This window comes from Bos javanicus, chromosome 18 (genome assembly GCF_032452875.1).
Source record: "Bos javanicus breed banteng chromosome 18, ARS-OSU_banteng_1.0, whole genome shotgun sequence".
In the NCBI taxonomy this organism is placed as follows: domain Eukaryota; kingdom Metazoa; phylum Chordata; class Mammalia; order Artiodactyla; family Bovidae; genus Bos; species Bos javanicus.
Window position 1 is genome coordinate 2,693,898 of NC_083885.1, and position 15,857 is coordinate 2,709,754.

General features: G+C 55.8%; 2 protein-coding genes across 8 annotated transcripts in view; one reads left to right on the forward strand and one right to left on the reverse strand.

Annotated features, from left to right (window-relative positions):
• Window positions 1-4,967, forward strand: part of ZNRF1 (zinc and ring finger 1) — an 87,741-nt gene extending 82,774 nt beyond the window's left edge. Inside the window, exons 3-5 of one of the 4 annotated variants that reach the window (XM_061386745.1) lie at window positions 1,313-1,418; window positions 2,744-2,835; window positions 4,286-4,967. In XM_061386745.1, coding sequence (XP_061242729.1) covers window positions 1,313-1,418; window positions 2,744-2,801 — 164 coding nt within the window. In that variant the 3' untranslated portion in view covers window positions 2,802-2,835; window positions 4,286-4,967. The other 3 variants (XM_061386744.1, XM_061386746.1, XM_061386743.1) reach the window with 3 other exon arrangements.
• Window positions 4,968-6,934: 1,967 nt separating this feature from the next.
• On the reverse strand, window positions 6,935-12,590 carry LDHD (lactate dehydrogenase D). Of its 4 annotated transcripts, XR_009730679.1 has the most exons (13): window positions 12,486-12,590; window positions 11,897-12,009; window positions 11,540-11,681; window positions 11,192-11,333; window positions 10,926-11,085; window positions 10,278-10,477; window positions 10,067-10,195; window positions 9,859-9,986; window positions 9,283-9,373; window positions 9,093-9,204; window positions 8,849-9,005; window positions 7,998-8,251; window positions 6,935-7,306 (listed from the first exon to the last, which is right to left on the reverse strand). XR_009730679.1 is itself a non-coding variant. In XM_061386739.1 (12 exons), exons 1-12 carry the CDS (start codon window positions 12,555-12,557, stop codon window positions 8,168-8,170), a joined length of 1,530 nt encoding a protein of 509 aa, XP_061242723.1. In that variant the 5' UTR covers window positions 12,558-12,590; the 3' UTR covers window positions 7,349-8,167. The 4 variants fall into 4 exon arrangements, 3 of the variants coding, with proteins under 3 accessions (XP_061242723.1, XP_061242726.1, XP_061242725.1); XM_061386739.1 differs by lacking the exon at window positions 6,935-7,306 and having other exon boundaries at window positions 7,349-8,251; XM_061386741.1 differs by lacking the exons at window positions 6,935-7,306; window positions 7,998-8,251 and having other exon boundaries at window positions 8,644-9,005.
• Window positions 12,591-15,857: the final 3,267 nt, after the last annotated feature.

Sequence of the window (15,857 nt, forward strand, 5' to 3'; positions counted from 1 at the left end):
GACTCTTTGCGACCCCATGAATCACAGCATGCCAGGCCTCCCTGTCCATCACCACCTCCCAGAGTTCACTCAGACTCACGTCCATTGAGTCGGTGATGCCATCCAGCCATCTCATCCTCTGTCGTCCCCTTCTCCTCCTGCCCCCAATCCCTCCCAGCATCAGAGTCTTTTCCAATGAGTCAACTCTTCGCATGAGGTGGCGAAAGATTTTCCCTTATTTAATTGAGTTAAAATGTGTTTAACACACAAGTAACAGTGTTGTAGCATTTAGGACATTCACAACCTTATGCAACCACCGTCTCTGTCTAGTTGCAAACATTTCATCACCCCAGAAGGACCTCGTTGTATGATTCCACTTAAATGAAGGATCTAAAGGAATCAACAGTCAACTCCATAGAACTGGAGAGCAAAGGGTGGATGGCAGAGGAGAGCGAAACAGGCAACTGCTATTCAACAGGTAGAAAATTTCAGTTACCTAAGATGAATAAGTCTCCAGGTCCGCTCTGCAACATGATGCCTATAAGCAGTAGTGTACTGTACTCTTACATTTTTATCAGGAGGGTACATCTCATGTTACCACAAGAAGAAGGAAAATCCTTTACTCATGAAGCACTCACTCTCCAGTGCCCCTTGACCTAACTTTTTGTCTCTAAATTTTCCTCTTCTGGACATTTCGCATGAAGGGAATCGTCCGGCCGGTGGCCTTTTGCGTCTGGCTTCTTTCACTCACACCATGTCGTCGAGGTGCGTCCATGTCACGGCCCCCATCAGCCCTTCACCTTTCCTGGCTCAAGTGATACTCCACTGCGTGGGTCCAACACACGCATGGTTCACTGATGGTTCACTTCTCCATCAGCTAGTGGACGTTTCCCACCCGCTGTTGTGAATAATCCTGCGTGCACTTATATTGGCTAGAGTGCCTGTTTTTCCCTCATTCTTGCCTAGTCCAACTCTCTTCATCACCGTTTTTTTTCCCCGAGCCAGAAATCAGTGTCCTGGCCTGTGTGTGTGTTTAGAGGGAACGTCTGTCCAGGGAGCCAGTTTGCCTCGTGCTGCCTAGCTCCCTGTGTCTCCCTCTCCCGTCCATTTTCATCCTCTGTCTCCTGGGCTGCGTATTTGGTGATTAATCCCATTTTGTCCTCAGATAGTTGGCGTGTGGTTTACATGTCTGGTGTCTGCAGTGAGGACCTTCACGTCAAGGTCCACCTGGGGCTTTCACCCACTCAGGCGGCCCACGCCGTCCCAACCGGCTCTCAGACCCCTGCCAGCTGGTGACTGACCCCCGTCCTCTCCCGCTGTCCCTTCTCTGCAGATGACGTGCTGACTAAAGACGCGGGTGAGTGTGTGATCTGCCTGGAGGAGCTGCTTCAGGGGGACACGATAGCCAGGCTGCCCTGCCTGTGCATTTATCACAAAAGGTATGAGGGAGCTGGTAGGCCCAGCTCTTCCACACTCAGACCCCAGAGGGCTCCTTCCCTGTGGTGGGAGGAAAGAGCCAGCCGTCACAAGGACCCTGAACAGGGTCGAGGCAGAGGCCAGCAGGCGGGGACGTCTGGACGTGCAGGGCGCAGAGCCGGGGAAGCCTGTGGATCCCTGGCCCCCTGGAAGGTTGGGTACCTGTGTGTCTCCTTGAGCCCCCCCTGCTCCGCAGTGTGCAGAGACCGGATCTGCGCGGAGGGAGGTGCTGGCTGCCCCGCCCCGCTCCTCGGCCCCAGGCCCCACCCCATCGGGGCCCTCGAGGCTCCTCCCAGGCCCCGCCCCTCGCCCCCAGAGGCCCCGCGGGCGGTAATATTCACTACCTGTGGGGCTGGCGCCTCCATAATTAACAGGGCCGAGATTCGTCCTCAGGCTCCAGCTCGAGCCTGGGTCTTGTTTCCAATTGGAAAGAAGATGCCTCACTCAGGACGGGAGGCTGCCCCGTGCCACCCGTGGCCACCACTACTCTCTGCCCTTGGGGTCCCAGAGCCGCGTCTTGACGCAGGCTTTCCTGAAGCCTGACTGGGGCCGCCGGCCACAGGCCGCACTCGGATGCGGTTGCTGCTGGGAGGGCGCGAGTGAGGGCCGGGGAGCCGGGCCCGGCGCCAGGCCGGCAGCGTCCCGGCAGGCACTGACCAGAACTGAGGACAGGACTCTCGCTCTGGGGGAGACTTACGCAAATAGCCAGTCTGGTTCCTGTTTCGAAAAGACAGGCTCGGACACCCCTTTCTATGACCCCAGGACTTCACTGCCGGCCTTTGCCTGGCGCTCCTGAGTTCCCCCCCTGGCCACCTTCTCCTGGGAAGGGCTGGCTGCTGGCTGCCCGCCACAGCCGGGCAGAGCAGTGGGGTCTCCTGAGAAGTCACCGCCAGGGAGGGAGCCTCAGGAGACAGCCCGCTTAGGGCGCTGCCCAGCCTTCCTCGCCCTTCAAGCCTTGGAGACGGTCGCCTGGCCGCCCCTCGCAGCCCCCCGCACTCGCCGTCTCTCTGGTAGTTGTGCCGTCTTCCCGGACTCCACGCCCCCGAGGCCTCATCCCTCTCTAGGCCGCTCTCCCCACTTCCTATGGGCCTAGGCCCACGCCACCCCACCTTATGGCACGGGGCCTCCGGCTGAGCCAGCACCCACCTGAGTGCCCTGCTCCTTCCCGCCAGTAGACAGTGGGTGTCGGGTCCTCGCGGGTGAGACGTAGGAATCCTGCTCAGAGACCCGGCCCTGAGGAGCAGCTGCTCAGCCAGTGACGCGCCCCCCTTGCCGTCTCCCCCCTCAGTTGCATAGACTCGTGGTTTGAAGTGAACAGATCTTGTCCAGAACACCCTGCGGACTGACCCTGCTGGGCTCGCTTGCTGACTCCTCTCAATGGTGAGCCAGTGACTGGGGGCCTGGAGTGGGGAGGGCGTTGCTGAGCTGCCCTCACAAACCCCCGCCTCCCCACTGAAAGGGGTCGGGGGAAGAGGGTCTAAGCAGCAGTGCTTCTGTGGGGTGGGAGTGGTTCCTGGGAAGCCTGAGAGTCCACTCTTGCATGGTCGTCCAGAAGAATCTGGACGGGTGGAGGTGGAGTTGGGGAAAGACCAGTGTGATCCAGACGTTGAGAGCAAATCTCCCTGAGAAGGTTCAGCAGGAGCCTCAGAAAGTGCTGGGTGGGGGGAGCCTGTGCCTTGTACTCCCTGGGCTGTGGAGCAGGTCCTCACCCCGGTGGGGGGTCCTGCTTCTTTGGGAATGGGGACATCTCGCTTGCACCCCCATGTGGACATCACGGTCATTGAACAGGACCGCGCACTGTCCCTGCAGCACTTGTCAGCAGTCAGCTGACCAGGTTCTTGCCTCCTCTGGCCACCTCCCTCACCCCACTCCAGATGAGTCGGGGGCCTCCAGGCCAGACTTGGGGCCCCGCCACCACAGCCCAGCCAGCTTCCTCCCCAGAAAGGGGAGTGCCCGTCAGCTGGTGGGCATTTCCCACCCTGTAACCATTGTATAGCCCGTGTCTCCCTTGGGCACCTTGCTTTACTGCTGAATGTCCTCTCCTGTCCTCATCCTACCTGTCCCTTCCGCCAAACAGACAACATCCCCAGAGGAACCAAAACTCACCTCATCTCACACCCAGGGGTTCAGGGGCCTCTTTCCGTTCTTTCTCGTTCTCTCTTCGTCTCCCTCTTTCTCTTGTTTTTTTGTTTTCTTTTGTTCTTTGTTAGGTTTGTTTCATTTATCCCAAGTAAACCCCCAGAACAGCTGACGATGTCAAACTATTCAGGGACACTTGCTCTTTTTACCTTCACCTCAAAAACTGAGGACGTGGGGTGAAGAAAACGCGAGGGGAAGAAAGAGGCAGAGGGCATGGAGCCTGGCACCGGCTGCAAGTCCAGATTCCCAGCATGACTTCCGGTTCGGGGGGCGCCCCAGCCCGGCCTCCGCAGGACGCACACGGCCGGCCTCGGGCCCACCAAGCGCGACTGACACCTTCCGGTCCCCACAGGGACAGCCAGGGCCCCGTTCCTGAGAGGAGGCTTCGGACACTGGGGCAGAGCTGAGCTGGGGACAGCAGTGGGAACAGGGCGCCCTCCTGCACTGACTTCCAGAGAATGGCCCCCCTTTCTCCCTGAGGACACCAGATTGGATGAGAGCCAGTTTGAGAGAAGAAAGAATCACCCGCTATCCTTCCCCTCATCCTCATCCCAGGAGGGAAAGGGCATTTTCTTTTTCACCTTTGAAAGGCATTGTGGGTCTGTCTCTAAAGTGTTTACAAAAAAAAAAAAATTATAAAAAAAGCAAAAAGTCTAGTGTCGACTGGTGTTTTCCCTCGTGATGTTTACAGATCGCTGTCTGCTGCCCGGCCAGAACCCACTCAGTGACAAACGAACAGAGCCGGGTTCTTGCCACTCAAGTCCCAGGGGCGCGGAGAGAGCTTACAGCCCTCCTGTGCCCGGCATCCAGCAGCCTCTCCATCAACCACTCTGCCTTGGTTTTTTTGTTTGTTTGATTTCCCCCCCCCCATTTTTCTGGCTTGATTTTGCACTTTTCTCCCCTGGGGACCCCGATACCTTGACTTTGTTGCCAAAAACAAGCCCATCAGGACCTTCTCCCCCTTCTTCCCATTTCTCCTTCCCACTTCCCTCCTGGTTCTGGTCAGTTCAGAGGATTTAACAATCACAAGTGTCCTGCAAAAATGCCTGAACGTTTTTCCTAGACCCCTGTGTATTTTCTTTTCTTTTTTCCAAAAAACTTAGACAAACAAAAGACTAAAAGGATGTGTACAGCTGCCCCTGTTTTCAGGTATTCTGTTTGAGAACATTTTAGCTGTTGATGTTCACGCGTGACATCAGTTCCGGCAAGATAGGTTTCTGTATTTATATATTAAAATCCAAAACAAAAAAAAAAACCTTATAAAATGTTTAAAAAAATGTTCAAAGCTGGGGGAAAAGGCTTTCTTCATTAGTCAAGGTGTTTTGATATGGTATTAAAATAATGTCTAATAAAAGATGCACTGTGTGACTTCATTTTAATCAAGTATCATTACACAACCAAGAAGTGAGCGTTGAAGGTCTCCGTCCCTGCTCTCTCGCCCACCCGCTTTAGCCTTCCTTCAGGCTAGTGTCGGGGCTACGAGTGTGTGACACAGTTCTCAGCGGGGATTCATGGGTGAGGGAACAGGGCAGGGCAGGCTGGAGTCCCGCAGGTTTACAAACCCCCTCAAGCCCCATGGAATCTATCTGGCGTTACCTGTGGCGTGGTCATGACAGAACTTTTCTGGAAAAATCTGCTGGGCAAGGATCTTGCAGCCCGTGGAGGCTGTGGGGACTCGCGTTCTTCCAGGCATTACCCCACCACCACCATCCTTGGCTCCTCATTCTGCACCCTGCCCTTCCTGTTGCTCCGGCCGAGTCTCCATGCTGACTCACGGGCATGCTTCATTGAGGCCCAGAAAGAGGCCCTGCTTTGGAGCTGAGCCAGCTCAGAGCCCTCAGAGCCCTTGAATTAGAACCAGCCACTCTGGGCTCACCAGAGTTGGCACACCTTGGGCAGGGTGGGAAACGTAGGGCAGCAGGTACCAGTGCCCACCTGGCCTGTGTCTCTGCACCAGACCGGCTCCCAGAGAGGCACTGCAGGGCCTGCAAGGGCAACTCAGGAGGGGGACACATGCTCTGCCGGCCTCCAGCCCCCCGCGGGTGGGCTCTGACCCCACCAAGGCCCTGCAGTCATGTTCTGTCAGACGCTTGCTGAAGCACCTGCTCTGTGCATTGCAGGCTGGTGGGCAGCTGTGAGCCAAGGCCCCAGCATGTCCAGCGTTCCAGAGAAAAACTCGAGAGGAGTTTGGCTCCAAGCTGGTGGGGTGGTGACCCCGGAACCTGCAGTTGCTATGGTGGCAGGAACCTGGGCTCTAAACTGTCTGTATGAGGCTTCTCTGCCTGGCAGAACCATGTTGGGGAAAGGACTCCCATCTAAACCTCAGATGCCCCACATGTGAAGTGGGAACAAAGTCACATCTCAGAGGCCACCGTGAGGGTCAGAGAGTCTGCCCGGAAGCCTTGGCACATGCATAGCAGGCTGTCTCATGGCTTTGTCGCCACAGAGAGCACTGTTCTATTCACAGCGCCTCCTGCTTCTGCCTGGCAACTGTGTCTCCCTGTTCTATATTTAATTCCTCCAGCAAAGGTGGCCGTGAACGTCTCCTTGCCTGACCCCTAGGCCTGCAGGCAGAGGGGACCCATGTGCCCACCTCGGTGGCTTAGACCTGGCAGCCTTGGCGGCACCCTGGGTGAGCCGGGTGAGAGGAGGGCTGGAGCCCACACCCCGGGTGCTATTCCAGGCTCCTGTGCTGGTGTTTATCCCACCCCCAGGGACTTCACTCCCACCTGGCTCACTACAGCCCTCTGCTGGTGTCCGTGGCCTCTGACTTCAGCCCGATTGCCAGCTCCTGGGCGGGGGTGGGATGGGGTTGTCCTGGCTTCCCAGATGGAACTGGTGTCTGTCATCCTCCAGCCAGACGGTTCTCCCGAGCTCTGCCTTTCTGAGGGCAGGGGGGGTTGGCAAGAACTGGGAAGTGGGTTCCACCCACTCCCTCTGCTAGCTCAGGACACTTGGCTGTTTAATCGCTATGTCTGACTCTTTGCGACCCCATGAACTGTACCCTGCCAGGCTTCTCTGTCCATGAGATTTTCCAGGCAGGAATACTGGAGTGGGTTGCTATTGGAGGATTGCCAAGTGGACTGCACACTTGGAGAGGGTGGCTTCCTGCGCAAAGGGCACCTCACTAAAACTAGTCATCTAGTAGTCCCAGGCGGGGCTAGAGGTAAAGAACCCGCCTACTGATGTAGGAGACATAATAACAGACTCAGGTTCAATCCCTGAGTCAGGAAAATCCCCTGGAGGAGGGCATAGCAACCCACTCCAGTATTGCCTGGAGAATCCCATAGAGAAGCCTGGCAGGTTATAGTCCATGGAGTCGCAAAGAGTCAGACGTGACTGAAGCAAGTTAGCACGCACAGTAGCCATTTAATTATGTCAAGGTTTTTAGGTCCTTATTCCTAGGAAACATGCTGAATTGTATAGGTGAATGATGTGAAAAAATTTGTAACTCAATTCCAAATGATTTCCCAACAATACACACACGAAGCAAGCCAGGTAAGAATATTCACTGTTCAATCTTCAGTGAACGGTGTATTTGTTCTTTCAACTCTCCTGCATGTTTGGAGCTTCTCCTTATAAAGAATTGTGGGGAAATGGCCATTCGCTGAGCACCTACTAGTTGCCAGGCGCTGGGGGGTGGGGTGGCACACCAGGGAGGAGCCTTGGCCCTGCAGAATGCCACCCTGGAGGACTGCTGGTGGCAGGCAGCCTGCGTGGAGGGGAGGCACCAGTGAGTTCATGTGGCTGATGGTTAGTGTTCCTGTTTCCTTTATTGGGTGGTGGTGGGGGTGGGGACATGAAACTTGCCCCACACTACCCCTGTTACATCCAAGGGACAGAAATGTCACAGTAGAGCGAACTCAGGGCTCAGCCTGGTGTTAGCAGAGGAGTCTGAACAAAGCTTGTCTCAGAGGGGCTGCCTCTGCTGGGGGCTTGAACAGTTGATGGGTGATGGGGTGGAGTCAGGAAAGGAGCTCAGCGGGGTCTTAGGAGGATGGGAATGAAATGAGTTGGGGGGTGACGCTGGCTCCCTGCACCCCTTGCTCAGCCTCTTTCCTGAGGGCCAAGGCCACCAGGGAGGGAGGTGGGCCTCCACCAGAGGCTCCTGGGACCTGCAGGTGGGTGGGGGCTTGGAGATCTGTTTCCTGGGCTCCAGGCATCTGCTGGACCCTGGGAAACGGGGGGCCCAGAGCTGAGAGCTGTAAGTCCCTGCAAGGGGAGCAGACACCCCAGGCGATACTGGTGTCTGAGCTTTGTGGTGTCAGGCGCCCTCGCGTGGGCTTAGGGGGAACGACTGCCAGGATGAGGAGCTCTGGCTAGAAATTGTGACCAAGCCTGGGGCAGGCCTCGGGGTGACAGAGCCTGACGTGACAGTCAAGAAAGCTGGTAGAGAAACATACCACACCATGGACAGTTGTGGGACCGGGAAAATCACTTCCATTTCCAGTGATTGGTAGCAGCCACTTGAAGGACATGATCAGAATGTTCTAGAGCCCAGTTTGGGGGCTCAGTGGGGGGAGTCTATGGTAAGTGAGGATGGCCATGGTTTAGTCCTCAGGTCCTGGGGTTCTCACGGGCAGAGCAACTGGGACAGGGACCTGGGTCCCCTGAAGTGACCTTCCTCCTGCAGCCTGAGCACCGTCCCCTCCTCAGGCTGCAACAGATCAAAGAGCAGGGGCTGGGTGAGGGATGAGGGCATCACGGGCCGAAGGACAGAGAATCTGGAGGAGGTGGGGTGGGCAGGCACAGGAGGCCATTCACAGGTGCAGCTTGCTCATCTCCAGACAGTTGCAAGTGGGGCTCAGGTTTATTTGGGGGTAGGGGAGGGCGTGGGATTGAGAACGTGGAGCAGAACTTCCCCTCCCCACCAGCAAAGGGCGTTCCCCTCACCAGGCAGATGGGGCTGGGCTATAGGTGCTGCATCCCCAGCTTTTGTTCTGTCCTGGGCTGTGGAGGCCGAGAAGGGGAGTGGACCTAGTCTTTGGGGTGACCCATGGTGCCTCTCCCCTGCCCCAGGCCCAGATGTGTCAGAGCAGAGAGGAAGCCGCTTCACTGGGAATGACCCCCAGCAATTTTATTGAAGCAAAGGCTCCTGAGGACAGCAAGAGAGCTGGGGAGAAGCCGGAGGCCTGTCCAAGCTTCTCTCTCCTCCACCTGGCTTCAGGTTCATTTAAAAAGACACAGGCTCCAGAACGGGAGGTGCCACTCTGGGGGGGCTTGTGGGCTAGGTGCCCAGAGCCCCTCACAGCACCTTGCCTGGGTTCATGAGGCCTTGGGGGTCCAGCGTGGCCTTGATCTGCCGCATGGTCTCCATGCCCACCGCGCCCACTTCCTCGGGCAGCAGCTGCCGCTTGCCCAGCCCGATGCCATGTTCCCCGGTGCATGTGCCGTGGAGTGCTAGTGCACGCCTGGGAGGCAACCGGAAGGGACCCTCAGTGGGAGCCCCCCTAGCCCCTGCCACCACCTTCCTGTCCTGCCTCCCGCTTCGCCCTTACCTGCCCAGCTGCTCTGCAAAGGCCTGGACCCTGAGGAGCTCCTCGGGGTCCTCAGGGTCTACCAGCAGGATGCAGTGGAAATTCCCGTCGCCCACATGCCCGACAATGGTTCCTGGGGGCCCAGAGGACAGAGCTGTGGCCCTGGCCCCGTCCCACCCTGCCCCACGCGCCCGCAGGGGGCTGGCGGAACCTGTGAGTCTCCAGGCCTCCAGGTCCTCTTTGGTCTGCACCAGGATCTCCGGCAGCCGGGAGATGGGCACACACACGTCGGTAGAATAGCCCTGGGTTGGGGCAGCTCCGTGAGCAATAACCCCCTCACCCAGCATGCCCGGGAGGTAAGGGGTCAAGGCTACAGATGGGCTCAGGGAGCTCGGCCTCTCACATGCATGTGTCCGCTCCGTCTCTAAGCCTCAGTTTCCCCTGGGGAACAAGAGAACTGGCCCACATAGGCTTCCAGGGCTCTCAGCCTGCTCCCCACCCCCGATCAGGTCCCCCATTACTGGCTACCTGGGGCCCTGTCTCCCCTTCCCATAGGCTACCATCTCCCCCTTCACCACCTCTTCCTCCAGGAAGGCTGCCTTCTGTGTTGAAACTCCTAAGGGCACCATGCTGCCACTGCTCAGTCCCTGCACCCAGGGCCTGGCTCAAGGAAGGGCCTCCCTCCCAAGGATGTGGCAGTCTTGCCCGCCAGGGCCTTGGCTGGCCACCCTGGACGATAGGGTACCAGGCCGAGGAAAGGCTCCTACCTGCATCCCAGCCCGCTCACCTTGCAGCCCGGCCGCAGGGCCAGGCTTGCATACCAGGCGTTGTGCCGGGCTGCCCAGAGGCGGCTGCGCTCCTCTGCCTCCTTGGCCCAGGAGAAGTGGGAGCCTCCGTTATGACGGATGATCTCCTCTGTAGGAGGCGGGGGGGAGTTACACCAAGCTCTACTCTGGGGGCAGCCTGTGCCCCCTGCCCACAGCACCCCAGCACACCTGTGCGCTGCACCTGCTCTGCCAGCGCCTGCTCGGAGCCATGGAACTCGAGGAAGAGCGTGGGTGCCACGCAGCAGTTCAGCTTGCTGTGCCTGTTGCAGGCATCCATCATGACCTCATCTAGGAACTCTGGGGCCAAGGAGAGGCCAGGTGAAGTGAAGCTTGGCCTTTAAAAGGGGCCTCCCCCGGGGAGCCCACCTGGACTGCTTACCAATGCGGGCCACAGGTACTGCAGCCTGAAGGATGTGTACGGTGCTGTCCACCGCCGCCTGGACAGTGGGGAAGGCACAGGTGGCGGCCACAGTGGCCTCAGGAACAGGGTGCAGGCGCAGAGTGGCGGCTGTGATGAGGCCCAGCGTTCCCTCGGAGCCCACAAAGAGCCCGGTGAGGTTGTAGCCGGCTGCGCTCTTCCTGGGCCCGGGGACACAAGGCAGGTGAGCGTCCAGGCCACATGCCGCCAGATCTCTGGCTAGAGGCCAGCAGGGAGCAGAGCCTGAGGTCTGGGCTGACCGCCCTCGGTGTAGACTACCCCCCAGGCAGCCGCTCCCCTAGGCGTCTGCTAAGTCGCTTCAGTCCTGTCCAGCTTTCTGCGACTCCGTGGACAAGGCTCCTCTGTCCCTGGGATCCTCCAGGCCAGAACCCTGGAAGGGGCTGCCGTGCCCTCCTCTGGGGATCTTCCCCGCCCAGGGATGGAACCTGCGGCTCCCGGGGCTCCTGCCTCGCAGGCGGATTCTCTGAGCTTGAGCCGCCGGGGAAGCTCTGCAGTTCCCCGGCACAACCCCCACCACTGGACTACCAGCTTGGGCCCGCAGGACAGTCTCAGGTCTCCCGGGGGCCGCGGCCGAGAGAGGGCGCTCACCGGAAGCGCCGGCCGGGGCCTGCGGTGTGCAGCCGCTGCCCGCTGGGCAGCACCACCTCCAGGTTCAGCACGTTGTCGCGCATGGTGCCGTAGCGCACAGAGTTGGTGCCCGAGGCTCCAGTGGCCGCCATGCCACAGAGAGAGGCGTCTGCACCTGGGTCTGGAGGGCAGAGGGCAGCTTGGTGCCCGCAGAGGGGTCCCACCGAGCCTCAGAAACACCCCGCCCCCAGAGAGCCCGCCAGGCCCGGGGAAATGCCCCAGCCTACCCACAGGGAACCAGAGGCCGCGGTCCCGCAGGTGAGTGTTGAGAGCTTTGCGGGTGACGCCGGGTTCTACCACGACAGAGAAGTCTTCGGGATTCAGCTCCAAGATTCGGTCCATACGGGTCAGGTTGATACAGACGCCACCCTGGCGGGAGGCATGCAAAGAATGGCTGCCCTAGGTCTTCCTCCAGGAGGACCTCAGCTCGTGGCCAACCTCCCAGCAGGCGGACCAGAGCTCCAGGATGGCTGGTAAGGGGCGCCGAGCGTGAGCGTGGTGGAGGAGGCCGCCGCCCATGTGACAAGTGTGACGGGAGAGCCTGGCCCGAGGAGGAGGCTATCCGCAGCTCATACCTGGACCGCGCAGACTCCACCCTCCAGCCCGGTGCCTGTGCCGAAGGGGATGATGGGCACGCCTTGGCCATAGCACAGGGCTGCCAGCCGGCTGACCTGCTCCACATTCTGGGGCCACACCACAGCGTCCGGAGGTTGGCACCTGCAACCAGACCCTCAGCAGTGTAGGGGTGTGTGGTACCTTCAGGTCCTGCTCATGTTTGTAGGTATTGCAGGGCCTGAGGCTGCGCAGTGGGTAGAGAACACCCTTCTGGGGGCACAGAGGAGAGGTGGAGAATGCCAGAGCGCCCAAAAGGGTGCCGAAGACATCCCAGGACCCTCACTCCCCAGGGGTTCTGATGTGGAGGGGGTACCCACCTGTGCATGGACTCATCGTGCCCGTGCTGCTCTCGGACCACAGCCGCGGTAGACACGTGGGGGCTCCCCACAACTGCCTTCAGAGCCTCCACAAAGCCCGCGCTGAGTCTGCCCTGCAGGGGAGAAACGCACGTTGGCAGGGTCACTCAAAGATATCTGGGGCCACCTGTCTGGTGGGAGGGGAGGGGTGGGGCTTCCACTGCCTGTGAACAGAGGCACCCACAGCCCTGCCCCCACGTTGGCAGGGGCCTCCTAGGGCTCTTGGAGCCCTTCTTGGGTATTTCTTCCCGTTTTACTGACGGGGAAAAGAGGCCATCGAATCCATGACAGGACCTGGCCTAGAACCAGCTTCCTGCCTCCCATGCATTCTTTCAAAATGTGTGTGTGTTCCGGAGCCCCAAAGGGGCACTCTGGAGTTGAAACCCCCCAGCCCCCCTCATGGTAGACACAGGGGCTTCAGCCGCCCTCACTAAACACCCACATCTGACATGGGGTGAGCCCAGCGATCCTCCCCAGGAGATCTCCTGATGCTGGGGCAGCATGGAGCCAGGCCCCCCACCCTCTAAGGGGCTCCTCCCCTCCTACCCACCAGCGTCCCCCTGGAGCAGTAGCCCCTCCAGGAGAACAGTCCCCAGCTTGCAGGCCGGAGCAGGATGGCCATAGCTGTGCAGTTGCCAGTTACCACCCAGGGCTATTGGTTGTGCTGGGGGCGGGGCTGCTTAAGGTGGTGCAGCCTTAAGGTGGCCCTGCCAGACCCTGCTTAGTACTTCTTGAAGGAGAGGTGAGGTTTACTGAACCAAAGGGAGACGGAACAGCAGCCACTACCTAATTTAAGATTATGCAATGACTTCTTGTGGTCCGAGTACCCAGGGCTCCAGCCAGGCTCAGGGGCTTGGCAAATACCCTTGAGCTTTCTCATCCCACAAGACCCAGCTCCAGTGTCACGGAGTAAGCCTTGATGGGGATCTGAGACGGAAAGCGCAGGGAGGCTCTTGGGTGATGGGGTGGGCTATTGCAGAAAGGCAAGCCAGGAAGACATCCTGGAAGAGGAGTGCTAAGGATGAACAGCAATTTACCAGGTAAGTGAAGGAAAAGACAGTTGCATCCCTTTGTCTCCACTCTCCTACTGGGCATATCCCAGGATCTTGGGGAGTGACGTGGCTGCTGCTCTTGAAGGTATTCCAAGCTTGGTTTTCCTTCTACAGAAACTGAAAAAAAACGTGCTGTAACATTACTGAGATAAAGCTATTCTTGTCTTTGTTTTCCTTCCCAGTCAAACCAGGAATACAAACTCCTACTTGGGTCTTTCTCCCCAACCACATTTGAAATGAATCCATGTGTCCACTTTCAATGTGTTGCTTAACTGGCTTATCTGAAAAGTTGTCTCTTTGTAACTTCCCTGGTGATCCAGTGGTTAAGACTCTACGTTTCCAGTGCAGAGGATGCAGGTTCAACCCCTGGTCAGGGAACTAAGATCCCACATGTCACACTGCCAAAAATTTTAAAAAGAAAAATCAAAAAAAGTCTCTTTTACAGTTGGTTAGTTCAAATCAAGATCTAGGGAAAGCCCTCACAGAGCAACTGGTTATTGTGTCTCATAAGCCTCTCTTAATCTACAACAGTTTCCCTCTCCCCCATTTTTCCGTGCCATTTACTTGTTAAAGAAACTAGGGCGTTTGTTCTGTAGAATTTTCCACGTTTGGTTTTTGGATGATTGCATTCTTGTGGGGTCGCTTAATATATTTCTTTAGCCTCTGTACTCTGATAACTTATATGGTGGATACCTGACATTACACGTTTTTCATAGCCTATAAAACTTTACAACACCAAGAGTGAACCGTAGTTGAGGCAGATTTCTAAAAGATCATTTAGGAGGTTGGCAGATCCCAGGCAAGAATGAAGACTGTGACAAGAGAATCTATCTTTCTAAATGTATAAAGCGACCTCTCTGAAGAGGGTGGAGGAAACAGGTGCTGATTTACATGAATGGAGTTTTCAGTTAGACTAAAGGCAAAAGGAATTGCCCATAAGCACTGTCCACAAGTCGGTCAAGTTGTTTCCCACAGGGAGACAAGTTAATACTTCTGAATTGGCTTTACGTGTAACTGGATTGATTGACTAAATTAATAAGTAGGGAAAACAGATAAGTCTCCTGTGCAGAAGAATTGTAAATAAATTATGTGGAACTTTCCCCCTAAAGGGAGGAAGCATAACTTCGCACTTCCTAATTGTGGGCTGCTCCTAGGGACTTCCTTCCGCAGTGACAGTATGGAAAGGGGGAAAGGAGAAGGGTCACGTTATAGTGGAGAGGCCTGGCAAGTGCTACTCCAGTCCGATGATCAAAATCAACACCAGCAGTCAAATCCTGTTGACGGTGCCTGTCCTGTGTTGAATAGAATCCTCTCAAAATTCACGTCCTTCCCAGAACCTCAGAGCGGACTATATTTGAAAAGTGGGTTGTCGCAGATATAATCACTTAAGATGGTGTCCTACTGAGTAGGGTTGGCCTTTAGTCCGGTGTGACTGGTGTCCTTGTAAGAAGGGGAGAAGAGACACTGAGATGAGAGGAGAATGTCACGTGACCATGGAGGCAGCAGAGAAGGGGCTGCATCTGGCATCTCGGAAGCTGGGAAGAAGCAACAAAGGATTCCTTACTGTCGGTTTCAGATGCTACATGGTCTTGCCAACAATTTGATTTCAGAATCAAGAACTCTGAAAGGACAAGTCTGTGTTGTTTTCAGTCACTCACTTTGTGATACTTTTTTTATTTTATAACAGCCTGAGGAAGCTAATATACTGCCCTTGACAGGATAGGATAAAAATGGTTCTTTTTACCTCTAATGCCTTCCTCCCCAAAACCCATAACCCCAGTCTAACCATGACAGAAACATCAGACACTCACCAATAAGGGAATATCAGAATGCCTGACAGTACTCAAAGCTGTCAAAGTAATCAAAAACAAGGAAAGTCTGAAAAAGCCACAACCAAGGGAGTCCATCTTAGTTCATTCGATTTCGTTGCTAAAGTCCATTGCTCAGTAACCCATTAACAGCAACATTTATTGGCTTACATAATATTTAATTCTCACAGTTTTGGAAGCTGGGGTGTCATGGTCAAGGCATGGGCAGATCTAGTGTCTGATAAGAACCACTTCCTGGATCAGACAGCTGTCTTCTTGATGAGTCCTTGCATAGTGAAAGGGGCGAGGGAGCTTTCTAGACTAAGCACACTTATGATGGATTCACCCTCCTGACGTAATCATCCCCGCAAAGACCCTACCTTTAAGTACCATTGTATTGGGGGTTAGTTTTCAACCTATAAATTTTGTGGAGACACAAACATTCAGTCTTTAGCAAAGCCTAAGGAGACGTGAAGGCTAAATGTAGCCTCCTGGATGGAATCTGGTAACAGAAAAAGTAGTCAGTAAAATTAAGGAAGTCTGAAAAACTATGGCTTTTAGTTAATAATATACTATTATTGATTCATTGGGCTTCCCAGGTGGTCCTTGGTAAAAAACCTGCCTGCCATTGCAGGAGACATAAGACATTTGGGTTTGAACCCTGAATCAGGAAGATCCCCTGGAGGAGGGCATGGCAACCCACTCCGTATTCTTGGAGAATCCCATGGACAGAGGAGCCTGGAGGGCTGTAGCCCATTAGGGTCGCAAAGAGTCAAACATGACTGAAGCAACTTAGCACTCACATGCATTGGTTCATTAATTACAGCAAATGAACCATACTAATTAATGTAAGATTAAGTTAATAATAGAGGAAAACTGTGCACTCTTGTTGGGGGGGAGATATGGAGCTCTGCTATCTGCTCAATATTTGGTAAATATAAAACTTTTCTGAAAAAATTGTCAATAAAAATACAAATAGAAAAGGGGATTCATGAGGGGGGATTGGACCCTAGTAATTAAACATACCATAAAACACAATGATAACAAGTGTGATATTGTTGC

Bases quoted from the DNA above. Each gene is read 5' to 3' on its own strand.
- LDHD (XM_061386739.1), bottom strand. From the start codon at position 12,557: ATGGCCATCCTGCTCCGGCCTGCAAGCTGGGGACTGTTCTCCTGGAGG. The intron at 11,086-11,191 runs GTAGGCTGGGGC...TCTGCCCTCCAG, and splicing joins CGGCCTCTGGTTCCCTGTGG to ACCCAGGTGCAGACGCCTCT. The intron at 9,987-10,066 runs GTGTGCTGGGGT...CGCCTCCTACAG, and splicing joins AGAGCAGGTGCAGCGCACAG to AGGAGATCATCCGTCATAAC.